Genomic DNA, 16,548 nt, shown 5'->3' on the forward strand with positions numbered 1-16,548 from the left:
TGTTTAATTCTAGATAAGAGATACACTTTCTTTGACACCACTTTACTAAGTTGCTCTATGTGGGTTGACCAAGACAAGTTGTTATCGATATTAACGCCCAGCAGTTTGTGATAGTCGACTTTTTCCACTATTTCACCATCTATCATTAAAGCAGGACCAGCTGAACAAATATTCTGGCGTTTTTGTCTTGTTGTTATGACCATATATTTGGTTTTCTTTGGGTTAAGAGACATATGGTTTAGTTCAGTCCACTCTGTCAACTGGTTTAAACTCCTTTGAAGTGATTCTGATACGCGAGTTAAATTTGTGTTGCTGGAGTGAATTGTGGTGTCATCTGCAAAAAGTTCACATATATTTTGAATATGTAGGGGGAGGTCATTAATGTATATAGAGAAGAGGAGGGGTCCTAAAACCGATCCTTGTGGTACACCGTATTTTACTTCTTGCATGCTCGACGCCGAGGCGTTTGTTAGTACAGTTTGTTGTCTGCCAGTGAGAAATGAACTAATAAGTTTGACAGTTTCGATTCCGACGCCATACAATGCGAATTTTCTCAGTAATAACGTGTGATCAATAACGTCAAAGGCTTTAGCAAAATCAACAAAAATGGCACCACAAAATTCATTGTCGTTTATGTTCTCCAGCCATTGATCAACAAGAGAAACTAAGGCAGTAGAATGGTTAGCTCTAAAACCCGATTGTTTAGGGTGAAGTAAATTGTTTTGGTTAAGATGCGTTAGAATATGTTTCTTAATGTGTTTTTCAAGTGGTTTTGATAAAACAGACAATATTGAAATTGGCCTATAGTTTGATGGGTCTTTTTTGTCACCTGATTTAAACAGAGGAATGACTTTAGCCTGTTTCAGGGCGACTGGGAAATACTTTTTGTCTAAACAAAGATTATAAAGGTAAGTGAGTGTTTCAGAAATTACAGGGGCTGACAATTTAAGAATCCTACCATCGAGGCCGTCGATTCCCCGGGAGCCTGTTTGCTTAAGGTGTGTAAGTGCGTAAAAAACTTCAGGTACTGTAAGTAGAGGAATATTCGCTTGACTTGAAACTTGTTTCGACTCACAATATTCTTCTAACACTTTCAAATTGTTCAAATTGGATTTGTCATTTGTAATAACTTTTTCAGCTATTTTAGAAAAATGCGTGTTTAAATCATCAGGGGATATGTCCTTAACACAACTTGAATGACTGGCAATCGTTTTATTTGTAAGTTCATTTATTGCTTTCCATATATTCTTTGAATTTTGCTTTGATGACGCTAGGTCATGAAAGTACTTGATCTTTTTTGTTCGTTTAAGTGAGTTTACTTTATTTCTCTGGTCTCTATACTCCGCTTCCTTGCCAACTGATTTTAAGAAATCACGATGGCCAATAGCATCTTGTAATTCAGTATCAAACCATTTAGGTTTTACCATTTGCTTGACTCTCTTAATTCTCCACGGGGCATGTTTATCGTATATTTCTGTAAAGACATTTATCCAGTGTGTTATTGCGTCATCAGGATCCGTATAATTATAAACATCAGAGAGAGAAGAATTACCTAAGTCCACAAGAAAGGCGTTCTCGTTAAATTTAGTAAAGGAGCGGTACTTTACTGTCTTGTGACCAACTTTGGGGATTTTTACACCCTTTCTTGACCACGTGAGACAAACAGGAAAATGATCACTACAGCCGCTGGTTGGAACACAAACTTCTGCAACGTTACGGGTGTTAGAAACATAGACATGATCTATCAAAGTGCTTGTAGATGCAGTAACCCTAGTAGGGGTGTTCACGACTTGTTTGAGATCATAAAGGTTGAACATATCTAACCATGGTTTATTTTGTTTTAATAAATCAATATTAACCCCTTCACTGCCCACCCCGTATGTAATACGTGGTCATTTTTGGTTTGTCGTACGCCCATAACCGTATCTCATACGTGGGATTTGTGTCACCAACATTTCAGGACATTTCTGAAAACTAAATGGGAGGTAACCACTGTCCAAGTACTTGTAGGGGTTCTAAACACAGTTCTTTCCCATAGACCGTTCGGATAAGTTACTAAAGTTGCTACCACGTTCTACCACGTGTTGAAAACTGTGTTAGCATTCTCGCCATTCACAATGGCGGCCGAAAGTCCGACCTCAACTCGTAGACCTGTTTTCAAGCGATACAGTGTTCTGGAAGCTCTACAAGAAGTGATTTATGGATTACCACACAGAAGAATACTTTTATGGGCTGTAATGTGAGTACCTGATGTTTGACACCAGTTTTAGCAGTGTTTTGTGTGGTTTTACGTGCTGCAATGTGTGTCACTGTGTGTGTGTAAGTCCGGAAACTGTAATTTTTGACGAAAATGGTCATTATATCAATTTTTACTATAACAATCACAAACAAAGTCCAATGATCATGTCATCCTATAATAGCCAAGGGTATAAGCAAAACACATGCCAAAGATCTAAGAGATATCTCAATAAATGATCGAGCAGTGAACAGATTAGTGAACCTACCGAAGAAAGCGAAATTTTGCCCTGGCACACAGCAATACCAAAATGCTGTTATACTGTGGCAGTGAAGAGGTTAAAATCTCCTAAGAGAATGGTTTCTTTTGATTCTAACAAAGCAGCATCTAACATATGTGAACATTTGTCCGTCCAGTTTACACGTTCTGCTGGATTTCTATAGCAGAAACCAATAAGCATTGGAGGTGCTTTTTTTAATTTGACCTCGATCCAGACGGATTCCACAAACTGTTCTAAATGTGTTAAACGTGTGTAAGTCAATGATTCACTTATATACACAAGAGAGACACAGAGAGAGAGAGAGAGAGAGAGAGAGAGAGAGAGAGAGAGAGAGAGAGAGACAGACAGACAGAGAGAGAGAGAGAGAGATAGAGAGAGAGATATAGGGATATAGACATACACACATACACACATAAATACCACACACACACACACACACACACACACACACACACACACACACACACACACACACACGTTTTGGTGTACACATTAAAAATAACACCACTCACAATGCGTGTGATTAATCATAATCTTGTACTCAAACTTATATCAATCATCTTTCTTTTTTTTCTTTTTAACATATTCAGGCGATAACCAAACAAAACGTCACGTTCTCAAAGGTATACGAATATTCCTATGTTAAAAATAAAAAGCAATTGGTATTGACGCCCCCCCCCCCCCCCCCCCCTCCTTAATTGAATAAAAAAAACTCGTATTCCTTTCCGGTGTCATTGAATAGGGTGTAGACATGAGGTTTGGTATGCTATTTCTGGTATGCTATTTCTGGTATGCTATTTCTGGTATGCTATTTCTGGTATGCTATTTCTCCCCTTTTTCTCCTTCTCTACCTACACTGTGTGCTTGACGGGGACAAAAAGTTGACTCACGTTGAAGTCATCTCAACGTCTCCGTTTTAATGTGCCTAGTGGTTAGTTAAATGATAGAGCCACTGTTTGCGTAAGAGGTGGGCTGTCTTGCTAGAGCCTGTATTGAGCAATGGGCCTTGTTTGTTATCTCTGGGCTGATAACGACCGCTTCTGCACTGCTCGCTGACATCGTTTTCCCTCTGTCGATTACCATGCTGTAGCTAGAAACATATATATATGTGACCCTCCACCACGGAATGAGTCGCATGTCACCTTTGCATGATATTCATATTTTTTACATTTTTCTAAAGAGTTTTTTTTATGCTTTATCCAGTGGTGAAACCCGTTTTAGAAAAGAGCGAAAACTGTTTGAGTTATAAGCCTGTGACTAAGGTGACCCTCACACTGTTACCAGACACTCCCCGGACTTATATTAAGCCTAGCGCAGAACCGCACGAGGTGACATGCGACTCATTTCGTGGTGGAGGGTCACATAAATTATATGCTATCATAATTTTTAAAGACGTGACAATGATTCGTAAGCTCACCATTGAATAATCACTAACATCTGTTTTCTGTGTGTCGATAACAATGCTTGCTGCAAACACATTGTGCTATCATTTATTTCGAAGACTGATTTGAAAACTCATGATTGGATTGTCACTGACATCAGTTTACTGTCTGTCGATAATCATGCAAGCTGCAAGCACATCATGCTATCATTTATTTCAAAGACTGATTCGTAAACTCACCATAAAGTTAACACTGACATCAGTTTTCTGTCTGTCGATAACCATGCTAGCTGCAAACATATAATATGCTATCATTACTTTCAAAGACAATGATTCGCACGGTCACTTTTGGACTATCACTACCATTAGTTTTCTGAGTGTCCATAATCATGCTAACTGCAACCATGTCATTATTATCATTTGTTTCGAAGACAGTGATGATATTCGTATGCTCACTACTAGAATTTCACCAATGCCTGTCTTACACTGTGCCGAATATCCTTGCAAATATGAACATTATTCGGCAAAAAAAAGAGACGAATGGACCGGAGAAAAAAAAGAAAATTCGAAGGCTTACGAATCCTTGCGAATGTCTTTCGAATGGTTGTGAGTGCTTGCGAATTTCTACCGATCATTGCGAATGCATACAAATCCATATACGAATTTCTTGCGTATGTTTTACAACGTTGCGAGTGTTGTTACTAGTGCTTGCAAACATTTTACGAATAAAGCGATTATGCAATTCGCATTGTTCGTAATACTGCTTTAACACTGTTTTCTGTCTGTCGATATTCAAGTTATGCAAGCTGCAAACAAATGTTGCCTACATTCCTTCCCCTAAAACTATATTTGCACGCACTTCCTGACTTTCTCGTTTCTTTGGATCATAAGAAAGTGTGATTTGTTAATTTTGTTGACCATTATTGATTTTTAAAGACAAAACGTCAGTGAGATAATTAGCAAATGTATGGTTAATCACTTTCAATTTGCCAAAATGTAAGCAGGTGAATCATGTAAAACGACACAATTTGCAGATACATGGGTGATTCACCAGCCTAACAGTTAAAGTACCATTCTCAATCAATCAGTAAAGAACTCGGCGATCACCGGCCTACAAGAGGGACAAGAACTGCCTGTAGAATCCCATGACCTGGTAATAGTGCTTGTGCATCCAGAATCTTCTGATAGAGGCCACATGCATTCATCAGCTAAGCAGAACAAATGCAATTGTACATCAAGCTGTGTGAAGAACTCAAGACTTGAAGAATGACGAACACTGCAGCTGGCAGAAGCCCATGACCGTTGAATTGTGGCTGTGCGGCAAGGTTCCCAAGCTCAAAACATCGATTATGGTTCTGCTTCAGGCAGTGAAGAACTCGGCAACCAAAGGTCTGGAAAATGACGAACACTGCTGGCAGAAGCCCATGACCGTTGAATTGTGGCAGTGCGGAAAGACTCCCAAGCTCAAAACATCGACTATGGTTCTGCTTTAGCAAGTGGAGAGCTCTGCCACCAAGGTCCTGAAGAAGGACGAGAATGGCTTGTAGAAGCTCATGACCTTGGAGTTGTGGTTGTCCACATTCGGCAGCTCAAAGCATCGACTATGATTCTGCTTCAGGCAGTGAAGAACTCGGCAACCAAAGGCCTGAAGAATGACGGGACTAGCTTGTAGAAGCTCATGACCTTGGCATTGTGGTTGTGCGACCAGATTCACCAGCTCAAAACATTGATTATGGTTCTGCTTTAGGCAGTGGAGAAATCGCCAATCAAAGGTCTGAAAAATGACGAGAAATGCTCGTAGAAGCCCATTGCCCTGAAATTGTGGCTATGCACCCAGATTCAGCAGCTCAAAACATCGGCTATGGTTCTGCTTCAGGCAGTGAAGAACTTGCCCACCAAAGGGCTGAAGAATGACGATAACTGCTTGTAGAAGCTCATGACCTTGGAATTGTGGTTGTGCGACCAGATTCACCAGCTCAAAACATCGACTATGTTTCTGCTTCATGTTGTTGGTTCAGTTCGCTGCTAATTGTTCTGCTTCATGTTGTTGGTTCAGTTCGCTGCTAATTGTTCTGCTTCAGGTTGTTGGTTCGGTTTGCAGCTTGTGGTTCTGCTTCAGGTTGTTGGTTCAGTTCGCTGCGTATGGTTCTGCTTCATGTTGTTGGTTCAGTTCGCTGCTAATTGTTCTGCTTGAGGTTGTTGGTACAGTTCGCTGTTTATGGTTCTGCTTCAGGTTGTTGGTTCAGTTCGCTGCTTATGGTTCTGCTTCAGGTTGTTGGTACAGTTCGCTGCTGATGGTTCTGCTTCAGGTTGTTGGTACAGTTTGCTGCTTATGGTTCTGCTTCAGGTTGTTGGTTCAGTTCGCTGCTTATGGTTCTGCTTCAGGTTGTTGGTTCAGTTCGCTGCTTATGGTTCTGCTTCAGGTTGTTGGTTCAGTTCGCTGCTTATGGTTCTGCTTCAGGCAGTGAAGAACTCGGCGACCAAGGGCCTGAAGAAGGACGAGAACTGCTTGTAGAAGCCCATGACCTTGTGCCGCAGGTTGTGCATATCCTCCAGCAAGGCCATGAGCTCCACCAGGTAGCGTCCAGCGTGGCTGTAAGAGAACTCAGACTCCAGGTAGTGTTTGAGGAGCAGCAGGTACTTGTCCTTGAGGGCGCTGACCTGCTGACGATCCTCCAGCCTAGCGCCACGCACCGTGAAGAGCGTCAGGCAGTGCAGCAGAGCATATAGCGTGGTGTTGGTCTTTGCCACCGATTTGAGCGCCGTGCAGTAGTCGGCGAAGAACTGGATCGACGTGTGGTCCTGGAACTTGGCCTGCAGGTCCGCCAGCTGCATGTCGCCCTGGGGGAGTACAAGAATGAAGCGAGTCAATCAATGAAGCTAGAAAGAACAAGTCAGCTAGATATCCAGCAAACAAGTAAGCCAGTAAGACAGCTAGCAAGCAAGCAAGAAATCAATCAATCGTGTGAAAAGAGAAACTTTCAACAGTAGTCGTGAAGAGGTATGACAGAGAGTTTGCCTCGAAGGGTGTGCAACAAACTGACAATCTGTTTCCTAAACTGCTGCGTGTGCACAACATACAATTACTCTACTACAAAATCACAAACAGCAGCACACACACATACACATACACAAAACAGACCTTTTTTTCCTAAATCGTAAAAAACATTGAAACGTCTGCTCGCTACAAAGCTGTTCTGAAACACACACACTTGCACATCTTACCTCCCTCCCCCCAGCCCCACCAGTCCCCACCCCGACAAAACAAACGTACCCATAAACACTTCTTTTTTTAAAATATCGGACAATGATCACCTTAAAAGTGTGCCAGGCATTTCTCTCAATGATGAAGAGCGCGGTGCTGCGCAGCGTGTAGGTCTCCAAGGCCGAGGCTTTGAGGCAAGCGATCTGGTCCGCCTCGCGCAGCTGCCGAAAGTCCTCCACAGTCTTGGCAAAGTTGACACACTTTCTCAGTGTGGCGTCCAGTATGTAGATGAGGTTGTCCACACACAAGGGTTGCTGCTCGGGATGGAAGTTTTCCGGCTGTTCCGGGGGAGGCTGAACGATCTGGATGTTGGTGTAGGCGGAGGTGAGCTGTGTGAGCAGGCTGCGCTCCTCTGTGGTGAGTCGCCAGTACATCTGGATGTCCCAGGGGAGCTCCTCGCGCTCCACGTGGCGAAACCCACGTCCCTGGGCCAGCGTGGGCTGATCCAGGCCGGAGCCTTGGATTGATGCGCTGTGAGGGTTGGGCGCTGGTGAGGACTGATCGGAACATCTCTGGCTGAACGAACCGAGAGAGCCTTGTCTAGGAGTAGTTGCAGTACTGCTCTGCCCGAAAACCTCAGAGGATTGATGGTTTGTAGACTGGACCTGATCGGACGCAACACAAGGCTGTTGAGTACCATCAGAGGCAGTCAAATATGACGAATAGGCCGACTGTGACGACGAGGCTGTAGCAGGGGACTGTTCTGACTTAAAACCACTTCGGGGAGTGCTTGTTGTTGCTGCTGGACCCGCCAAGTTTGGCGAAGCAGCCACACTTTGAGGCCCAGACGAGGAAGCGTGCTTTAGGCTGTCTTCGCTGTAGAACGCACTGATGGCCGCCGAGATCGGAGACATGCATAGGGAGGATAGGAGCTGGGTTTGGCTTCTTGCGTCACTTGAGGTGGGTGTGTTGGTACGACTCTCTTGGAAGGTTGAAATGTTGGAAGCATGCTGCTGAACAGGAGGATCTTGGTCGTCTCTCGTAGAGTCAGCGAATAGGGTGTTCATGGGATCGTGAGTGTCTGTGGTCGTAAAGAAATAAGGCAGGGCTCCAAGACAATCTTGGCGTTCTGCTGCAGCTCTGGGTGACGAGATGGGCGTCGGCTGGTCAATGGGTGTGGTGGAAGAACTGACCACTTGCGGAGACAGGACAGAGGTGGAACTGACTACCTGGTTGTGGAGCTTTTCCCGTAGCTTCTGTTTGACCCTCCGCCTTGCCTTCATGGCTTTCTTCTCTTCTTCGTCTGCAAAAGTTCACGGTTAATGACACAGACGTGTGGTATCTGGGGAATCAGTATCATGCCAAGTACTGCTTCGAGTGAGCCTGCAAGATGGTAGAGAATGTCAATACAGGCTTGAACACCATTTAAATCCGAGATGAGATTTGGACTTCTTGTCGCAAGTATAGTTTAAATACAACTTCTTTATCAACTTTGCGCCTGTCTCTGTCTGCCTCTGTGTGTGTGTGTGTGTGTGTGTGTGTGTGTGTGTGTGTGTGTGTGTGTGTGTGTGTGTGTGTGTGTGTGCGTGTGTGTGCGTGTGTGTGTGTGTGTGTTGGGGTGCAGTATGTTGTTGAAGCTTTTTCAGTGGTGATAGGTCTATATGTTGAGATAATTGTATGTTTTTATGTTGATGTAAGTGACCTATTGCAACCAGAGTGGGAATGTGGCCGGCTCATTAGTGACGTCATGTCAATTAAGAGTTATACCACGGAAAGAGACATTATTTGCTGAATTATGAGGGAAAAAAGTTGTGTCCTATAATTAACTTCTTTCGTCATTACTGTGGTAGTCAGCTGAGCAAAACATAATCTGTTTCGTGAATGAATTATATGTATTAGGTCAAAATATCGTGTTTCATTAAGTCTGACGCTTAGACTGCAACAAACACACACACACACACACACACACACACATACACACACACACACACACACACACACACACACACACACACACACAGTGCTAGAAAGGGGTGCTTCGCTGTATAACCCACTGATGGCCGCCGAGATCGAAAGGGCTGCGTACAACCTGGGATTCATAGAGCAGAGAGAGGCAAACAGAGAGAGAGAGAGAGAGAGAGAGAGAGAGAGAGAGAGAGAGAGAGAGAGAGAAACAGAGTGAGAGACAGACACAGTCATCAAGAGCTACAATTACCTAAAATCAGGGAAGGATCCATGCCAACAACAAAGCATTTCTTCATCCGACAAGCTGTGCAGAACCGCCGTGTGTTCTTGCTGATGTTGCAGTTGCTGTCAAAGTTACACTGTGGGATTTCCTGTGGAGAGCATTCACGAATTATCGACATAGGGTACGTACCTCTGTGTTTGCTTACTTTCATTTAAATTTAATCATCTTCAATCGAAAACAAAAACAGTGTGCCTTCTTTAACAGTTTCAGTACATGTATCTATTTTATCTTTATTTGGTTTTCGTTTTTACAATCAAGACAAAGTCAACGAGAAAACGTTTTGCAATGTTTCTTTGTCTGTTTCAAAAAAACGTACAGCTTTGCATGAACACTTTGTTTTCGTCATTTATTTCGAATATATAGAGTGTTATCTTGCCTGTTTCTTGATTGTTTGGGGTTTGCCTGTTTGGTTGTTCTTTTCTTTCTGTGCTTGTATCTTTGCTTGTTTGTTTGTTTCTTTCTTTCTTTCTTTGTTTATTTCTTTGTTTCTTCGTTTATTTGTTTGTTTACTACTTTGGTTTTAGTTTAAAGTCAGTATAATACTCTAAAGGCATATTTTCAGACACGCACTCTTCTCTTTTGAAATTCCATCGATTTAAAAAGAAAATAAAACGCTCAATAATGTGTAAGTGCCAGTCGCGTCCCACCCTCACCTTTGCTCTGTGGGCATTTCGACGGAAGAAAGCCTTGCATGTTTCACAGGTGAGAGCCCCAAAGTTGTGAGCAATGGCGCGATCGCCGCACACCCAGCAAATTCTCTCTCGCGGCACTCGCCGTTTGGTCCGCTTGCCATCCTGTGCTCGACATGGTTGGCCTGGACCTGGTGTCTCGGTGTTCCCTGGCGTTAAAAAATACGTCACATCCGGAATTGCGTCATTTCCGCCTCCTGGTTGACGCCCGTAGACAAGGAAGTCTTCAGGGCAGACATCTGACTTGTCATCGTTGCCCGGCTCAATTGGTTCCATTTTTGTTGTCATCTTTTATTTTTGAATTCCGTCGCTGCAACGGGATCAAAGTGAGTGCCGTCACAACTTTCTTACAAATATTAATTTCGTTAACGTTATTTTAAGGGCCGGTATGCGTGCAGGTAATTTTACCACCACATTGAAGTGCTAGGATCTTTCAAGAAAAAGATGCAAACTTAATGAAATCGAAAGCTTTTTCTGTGTGCAAATCAAATTCACCATTATTATCAATTAGTAAAGTTTGTCTACTTTCCAATCAACATAAACATCATGGCATCATCAACAAAAATAATGGCAGCAGCTGCTACGGTAACAAAAACAACAATGACACACAGACACACGGACAGATTTGTTTGTACCATTAGATAATCCTCCCCCCCACCCCCTTAAAAAAATAGTGGAATACAACATGGATAAATAAAGAAAGCAGGCCATGCGGCCAAGGCTAAAGCAAGCGAGCTACACGTGTCAAAAGTAAGTTAAATTATGTGCTGCCACATCCGTATCATTAGGCCTGTGGATGTGTTACGGTGTGCGCCACTTATCGACTTACGGCATCGTTTTCACATGCAGATCTCCTCCTTGTTCTTGTATTGCTGTTTTTGAATGTCTGTTGTTGTTTTTCTCGCTATGACTGCAGACTGCTATAACTATACAGTCAAAAGCTCTTACAGTTTTCAGATACATACGTACCTTCCCGTTTAATAGATTATGATACCACTACAGATCTGTCCAGTTGTTTGTGCTGGATATGAGGACCCCATCCTGAACTCGGGTCAAAATGAGTTCGGCTCATTCTCTCCCTGACCGGACGCTACAGTCCTTCGCGAATCTATCAAAACAAAAATACAGAGTTATCTCCCATATGGTTTTCGCGAGCACTGATCTAAATTTGAGATCAGTGTTCGCGAGACGAAAATGATTGCAGATTGGCCGACTTCGACAGTGATCTCCGTTCTGTTCTTCACAGTTATGTTAAAGACATCGTTCTAAGGTCAAAACAAGTCGAAATTTTGGGACTGCTGCCGGAAGGAGACCGTAATATATGGTTTCATCACTGTCAACTGGTTACAGAAAAAATCGTCTGCTCCAGTGAGTGCCAAAACCAAACGGTTGATTATCACGTGACACTTTTGCCATATTTACAGTTGTTTGCACAGTAAATACAGCCGCGAAAAATAGCTCGCTTGAAACTGTCTTACATATCAATTCCTTTGTAATTTAAAAATTACAAAACACCATGAAAAATCATTATCGACGAACGCGAATCTGCTTATATCAATAATACATTACAAAAAGCTCTAAATATGTAAAAAAAAAAAATTAAAAAATTAAAAAATAACATAAAAAATCGGTTTCCTTGCCAGACAAGGAAACTCAAGGCATCCTGTCAGGGAGAGAATGAGCCGAACTCATTTTGACCTGAGTTCAGGATGATGAGGACCCTTCAATTTAGCAACATGCCAAAAATGAATCGCCTCGCAGCTTTCTGTGCACTGTATTGCAAAGCGGGATTTTTTTTTCTGAATGAAGTTCAGTCGCAGATAAAAATAGGTGGCAGTTTCGATATTAATGGAACAAATGATTCCCGATCTGCAAAAAAAGCAGGCAAGCTGAAGAATACTGGTATGTGTCAAAATAGAAGGATGTCCTCACCGAAGATTAAAGCCCGGGCAAACTTTTGATGGTTGACAGAATAATCTACACAGGAAGGAAGGTATATTTCAAATTTAATTCACCATTTTTAATATAATGAGTAAAGTTAGTCTTCTTTACAATCAACATTACCATGATGTCATCATCAACACAATAACGGCGGCAGCGGTAGCAGCAACAGCAGCAACGACAACAACAACACAGCAGAGGCGGCGGCAACAACACAACAACAACAAAACAACCACAACAACTTGACATCTACCAGTACGAGGGTTATTTGCGCGGTATCATTTTAATTGGCCGGCTTAGTCATTACTCCCTAGTTCTCCGATTTCTTTATGACATTCATGGTGAGCTTTCATTTTCTTTGCGAGCGTGACTTATGCTTTAAATAGCTAAGTCAATGTTTGTTCTACGTGCAAAGCAGAACATGATCAATGCTGCTGTCGTTATGTGTTTGCCCGTTAACAACCCACAGGACATTTGAATGATTTTGAGTTGAGTTAGCAAGAGAGAGGAACAGGGAAACAGCCGGAAGAGAGAGAGAGAGAGAGAGCGACAGAGAGAGGCACGTACGGACGGACGGACGGACAGACAGACAGACAGACAGACAGCCAGACAGACAGACAGACAGACTGATTGTGTGTGTGTGTGTATGTGTGTGTGTGTGTGTGTGTGTGTGTGTGTTGTTTGTTGGTGCAGTTCCCAGTCCATAAGTTGCAATTTCTGTTTTGGACAATCCGACACTGCGAAGCGAATTTTCTTGTCTCTGTGAAGGTACCACAAAATCCTGAACTAGACATATAGTATAAAAGACCTATAGTATAAAGACATATAGTATAAAACTTAAAAGACCGTTGGGTCGATATATTTGCGAATGTATTGTTTTGTCAATAACAAACGTTCCAACAACCTACCTTTCTTGTTTTTTGATTCCTGACATATAGGTTATTCTCCAGAGCTATGTACCAGTGAAAACCATGCTTTACGAAGGTGATGTTTCTATACTTAACTGAGACATGTTAACTATATATATGTATATACACATTGATTCCATTAATAAATACTGGTTCTTTCTTAAATCCTTTTGATACTGCGACCACCAAGCTCTGAACATCCCCCCCTCCCCCGCCCATCCTCCCACCCCATGTATGATGTAATTGTTCAAGTGTTTTTCTGTTATATGGTTCTGTCCCTTTGGTTATGTGATGTCCTGTAATGTACAGCATATACATGTAAAAAAAAAAATTTAAAAAAATTCACAAAAAGAGAATAAAAAAAAAATAATACTGGTTCCATATATATATCCTTGGCCTGCAGAGAAAGAATTAGAAATACTTGTAAATTTTGTTTGTCAATGTTCATTCAATTACAAGCATTTTAAAGTGCATCCCGCAGCGTAACATGAAAACCAGAGAATGTGACATCAATTTGAATACTAACAACTAAGAAAGAGAAGACAAAACTGTATACTATGTTTTGTTTTATGAAATAATACATTCTAGTTGACATGCATTTAATATACGGTATAATCATTTAAACGACTGAGAATGCATGTCATAAAATGGTACCCAGCTCTGGAGAATAACCCACAGATCACGGTTGCTCTCGTGAAGGGCCCCAAAGGGGGGGTATCATCACGATCACGGGAAGGGAAATTTTAGCTTTCACGATCACAGTTACCTTGATTTTTGTTTTCACGATCACGAACACCAGTGGCAAATCACGGTCACGGTAAAAGTTGCAGGTACGGAAAGCACGTGTCAAAGTAAACACAACCACACAGTAATTCGCTCCTCCAAATCTATTGTTTATTCAACACAAAGTGGCAACTGTTGCACTTTTTTTTTTTAATTCTCTTTCATACACACATAGAAATACATATGATTTGTAATCAGTAACAAGAATGTTGTTTTCATTGTTTTTTCTCTCGCTCTCTCTCTCTCTCATACAGACACTCACAGGAATATACACTCCAGGGGCGGAGCAGTTAAGCTAGAGGGGTGGGGGGGTTACAACTTGGGGTCCAGGTCAAGGCCCCGTTGGGGGGTCTGAGCCCCCCAGAAGCTGAAGAGATTTAGCTATTTTATGAACTATGTATGGCTTATCCTTGATTTTAAACATGATCAACTGGTGTCAGCAGCCACTCATTATTTCTTTTAAAGTTAGTACTATTTTTTTTTTGACAGCCGGGGGGGGGGTCCGGAACCCCTGTAACCCCCCCCCACCCCCCCTAATCCGCCCCTGCACTCATACACATTCAACTCCCACACCCTCACTCACACGCATGAATATATACTTACACAATTTCACATTTCCAGAGCTAAATCTTTTAAACCCATTTTCTCAAAAACTATTGGGTGCATTGACATTAAAGTACATGGTAGAGTCTATTATCCTGACTAAAGGTCAGTCTAGGAATCATGAAGGTGAGTGAAGGAATATACACTCATACACATTCAACTCCCACACCCTTTTTAAAGCGTATCATCAACTCACGTCCCTAAAAGGAAAATTTCCTGTGAGGACGTTAAGGACCCCTAGATTCAGATTCAACTCCCACACCCTCACTCACACACATAAATATATACTTGCACAATTTCACATTTCCAGAGCTAAATCTTTTAAACCCATTTTCTCAAAAACTATTGGTTGCATTGAAATTAAAGTACATGTATGTGTGATGGTAGAGTCTATAATAACAAAATCCCCAAAGAACATGACTTTGGTCGACTTTGATATGAGGATCAAGTGACCCAAACTGGCACGTCTCCCCGCCGCGGCCATAGTTCCTGAATTTAACCCATTGTTGATAAGTATACAGGCGCTAAAATAAATCCAAGCTTAATGCAAAGAAGCGACAATTAGAATCTATGCCAAACGTGTCCACGTTGCTGGGATGAAAAACACATTTCTAGTTTCGGTTACACGCAGACTCAATCAGACTCGAGCCAGTCGAGGTCACACTGAGCGAGTGACAGCCGGACGTGGCAATGTCGACAATGTCAATGATCTCAATCAAACTCAAAGATCTTGAACAAATTTCAAGATCTTTGCCTACATTCAGAACCGTCATAGAGCAACATAGACAGGGCCGAACTAGAGGGGGGGGGGTTACAGGGGTTGCGCACCCCCCCCCCCCCCCCCCCCGCTGGCTTAAGCATGTACCTCCCAAACGCTTTTTTGTTTTGTTTTTTTGTGGGTGAGGGAGGGGGGGGGTTGCTTCTGGATCATCATGAAATCCGAGGAGAAATCGCACCTCTCACCCCCTTTCGAAAGTAATTTTTCTTCAACGATTTTTGTGATGAAAAGTATGAGTCCTTACAATCTCAATTCTTCTTCATTGCCTATACAGCTTGCTGTCGAATTTACCTTTTTCGTTCAAGGAGAGGCTTCCTTTCCCTCCAGAAACATAAAAAAACGTTCAGCTTCGTCCCCTGGACCCCCACCAGGGGGGCTTCGCCCCCTGGACACCCACCAAGGGGCCTTGCCCCCTGGACCCTCAACTGTAAACCCCCCCCTAGTACTTACCTAGTCCGGCCCTGATTGATGACATACCTTGACATTTTGTCTTCGGAAAGACGGACCCGTAGCCTGACCTTTCCACCAAGGAAGGCATTCTCGCCGCCTGCTTTGGTCTGGCTTGAATCCACAAAATATAACAGAAGTTCGATGACAGTACCGCTGCACGCCATTTTTGATCTTCGAATTCGAATTTGACTGAATGTACTCAAAACTTAGCACGAAGCCCTTCCATTGGATGAAGTTTGGCAGACTTTTGCAATTCGCCTTCTGATTGGATCTCTTTTTTTGGTGATTGGTTCTCTTAAAGGGAAGCAATCGCTGTCAAAATCATATTTCTGAATGTGTTGTTGATTCCCTTCAATCGGGATTAGCTCCTTGACGAATAGAGGATCATACTCATAGAGTGATACAGCGGTGAAAAATGTACAGTTGAAAATAAAATGCTTTGCAATAATGCCCATCACGATCACGAAAACAAATGACAATCACGATCACGAGACTTGATCACGGGCAAAGTTCCATCACGATCACAGAAATGGAAATTTCGGCAATCACGGTCACAGAAAGGTAAAAACACCAATCACGATCACGATTTTAAACCCTTTGGGGCCCTCCTCGTAACACGTCACCCACAGGAAGCGCATTTTATTTTCACTTTAAACTTCTGCAGAGTAGTACATATTTGTACAAGGCCGTACGCTATTACTAACTTGCTAGATGAAACTGCTGCGCACTGTGTATGCGGGATGAGCGATGACACAGTGAAACTGTATGCTGACATGAACACAGCATCCGACACTGGGACTGAATAGACTCAAAAAAACACATACATATATATATGTCAGCCGTAAGTCAAAACAAACTCTCGGGGTCTTTTTCTCGGACTGTGCACACCATCCGCCAGTGTACTTGCCTGAGCGTCAGATAAGAGAACACGTATGGTTAATCAAGTTTGTTCGACAGGATTGAAGCTCTGACCACAGGCAGAAGGTATCGTCCACTGGACTACTACTATCACAGATTAGTCTTTCTGTGATAGTAGTAGTCCAGTG

General features: G+C 42.5%; 1 protein-coding gene across 1 annotated transcript in view; it reads right to left on the reverse strand.

Annotated features, from left to right (window-relative positions):
- Window positions 1–12,347, reverse strand: part of LOC138982541 (vitamin D3 receptor-like) — a 13,183-nt gene extending 836 nt beyond the window's left edge. The window contains exons 1-5 of the mRNA XM_070355851.1: window positions 11,009–12,347; window positions 10,004–10,349; window positions 9,318–9,438; window positions 7,213–8,405; window positions 1–6,738 (exon numbers count right to left, since the gene is read on the reverse strand). The exon at window positions 1–6,738 is cut by the window's left edge and continues 836 nt beyond it. Of these exons, the coding sequence (XP_070211952.1) occupies window positions 6,355–6,738; window positions 7,213–8,405; window positions 9,318–9,438; window positions 10,004–10,327 (2,022 nt within the window). The 5' untranslated portion in view covers window positions 10,328–10,349; window positions 11,009–12,347 and the 3' untranslated portion in view covers window positions 1–6,354. The remainder of the gene's footprint in view (window positions 6,739–7,212; window positions 8,406–9,317; window positions 9,439–10,003; window positions 10,350–11,008) is intronic.
- Between the last annotated feature and the right edge of the window lie 4,201 nt (window positions 12,348–16,548).

The sequence above is a fragment of the Littorina saxatilis genome, linkage group LG12 (genome assembly GCF_037325665.1).
Source record: "Littorina saxatilis isolate snail1 linkage group LG12, US_GU_Lsax_2.0, whole genome shotgun sequence".
NCBI lineage: Eukaryota > Metazoa > Mollusca > Gastropoda > Littorinimorpha > Littorinidae > Littorina > Littorina saxatilis.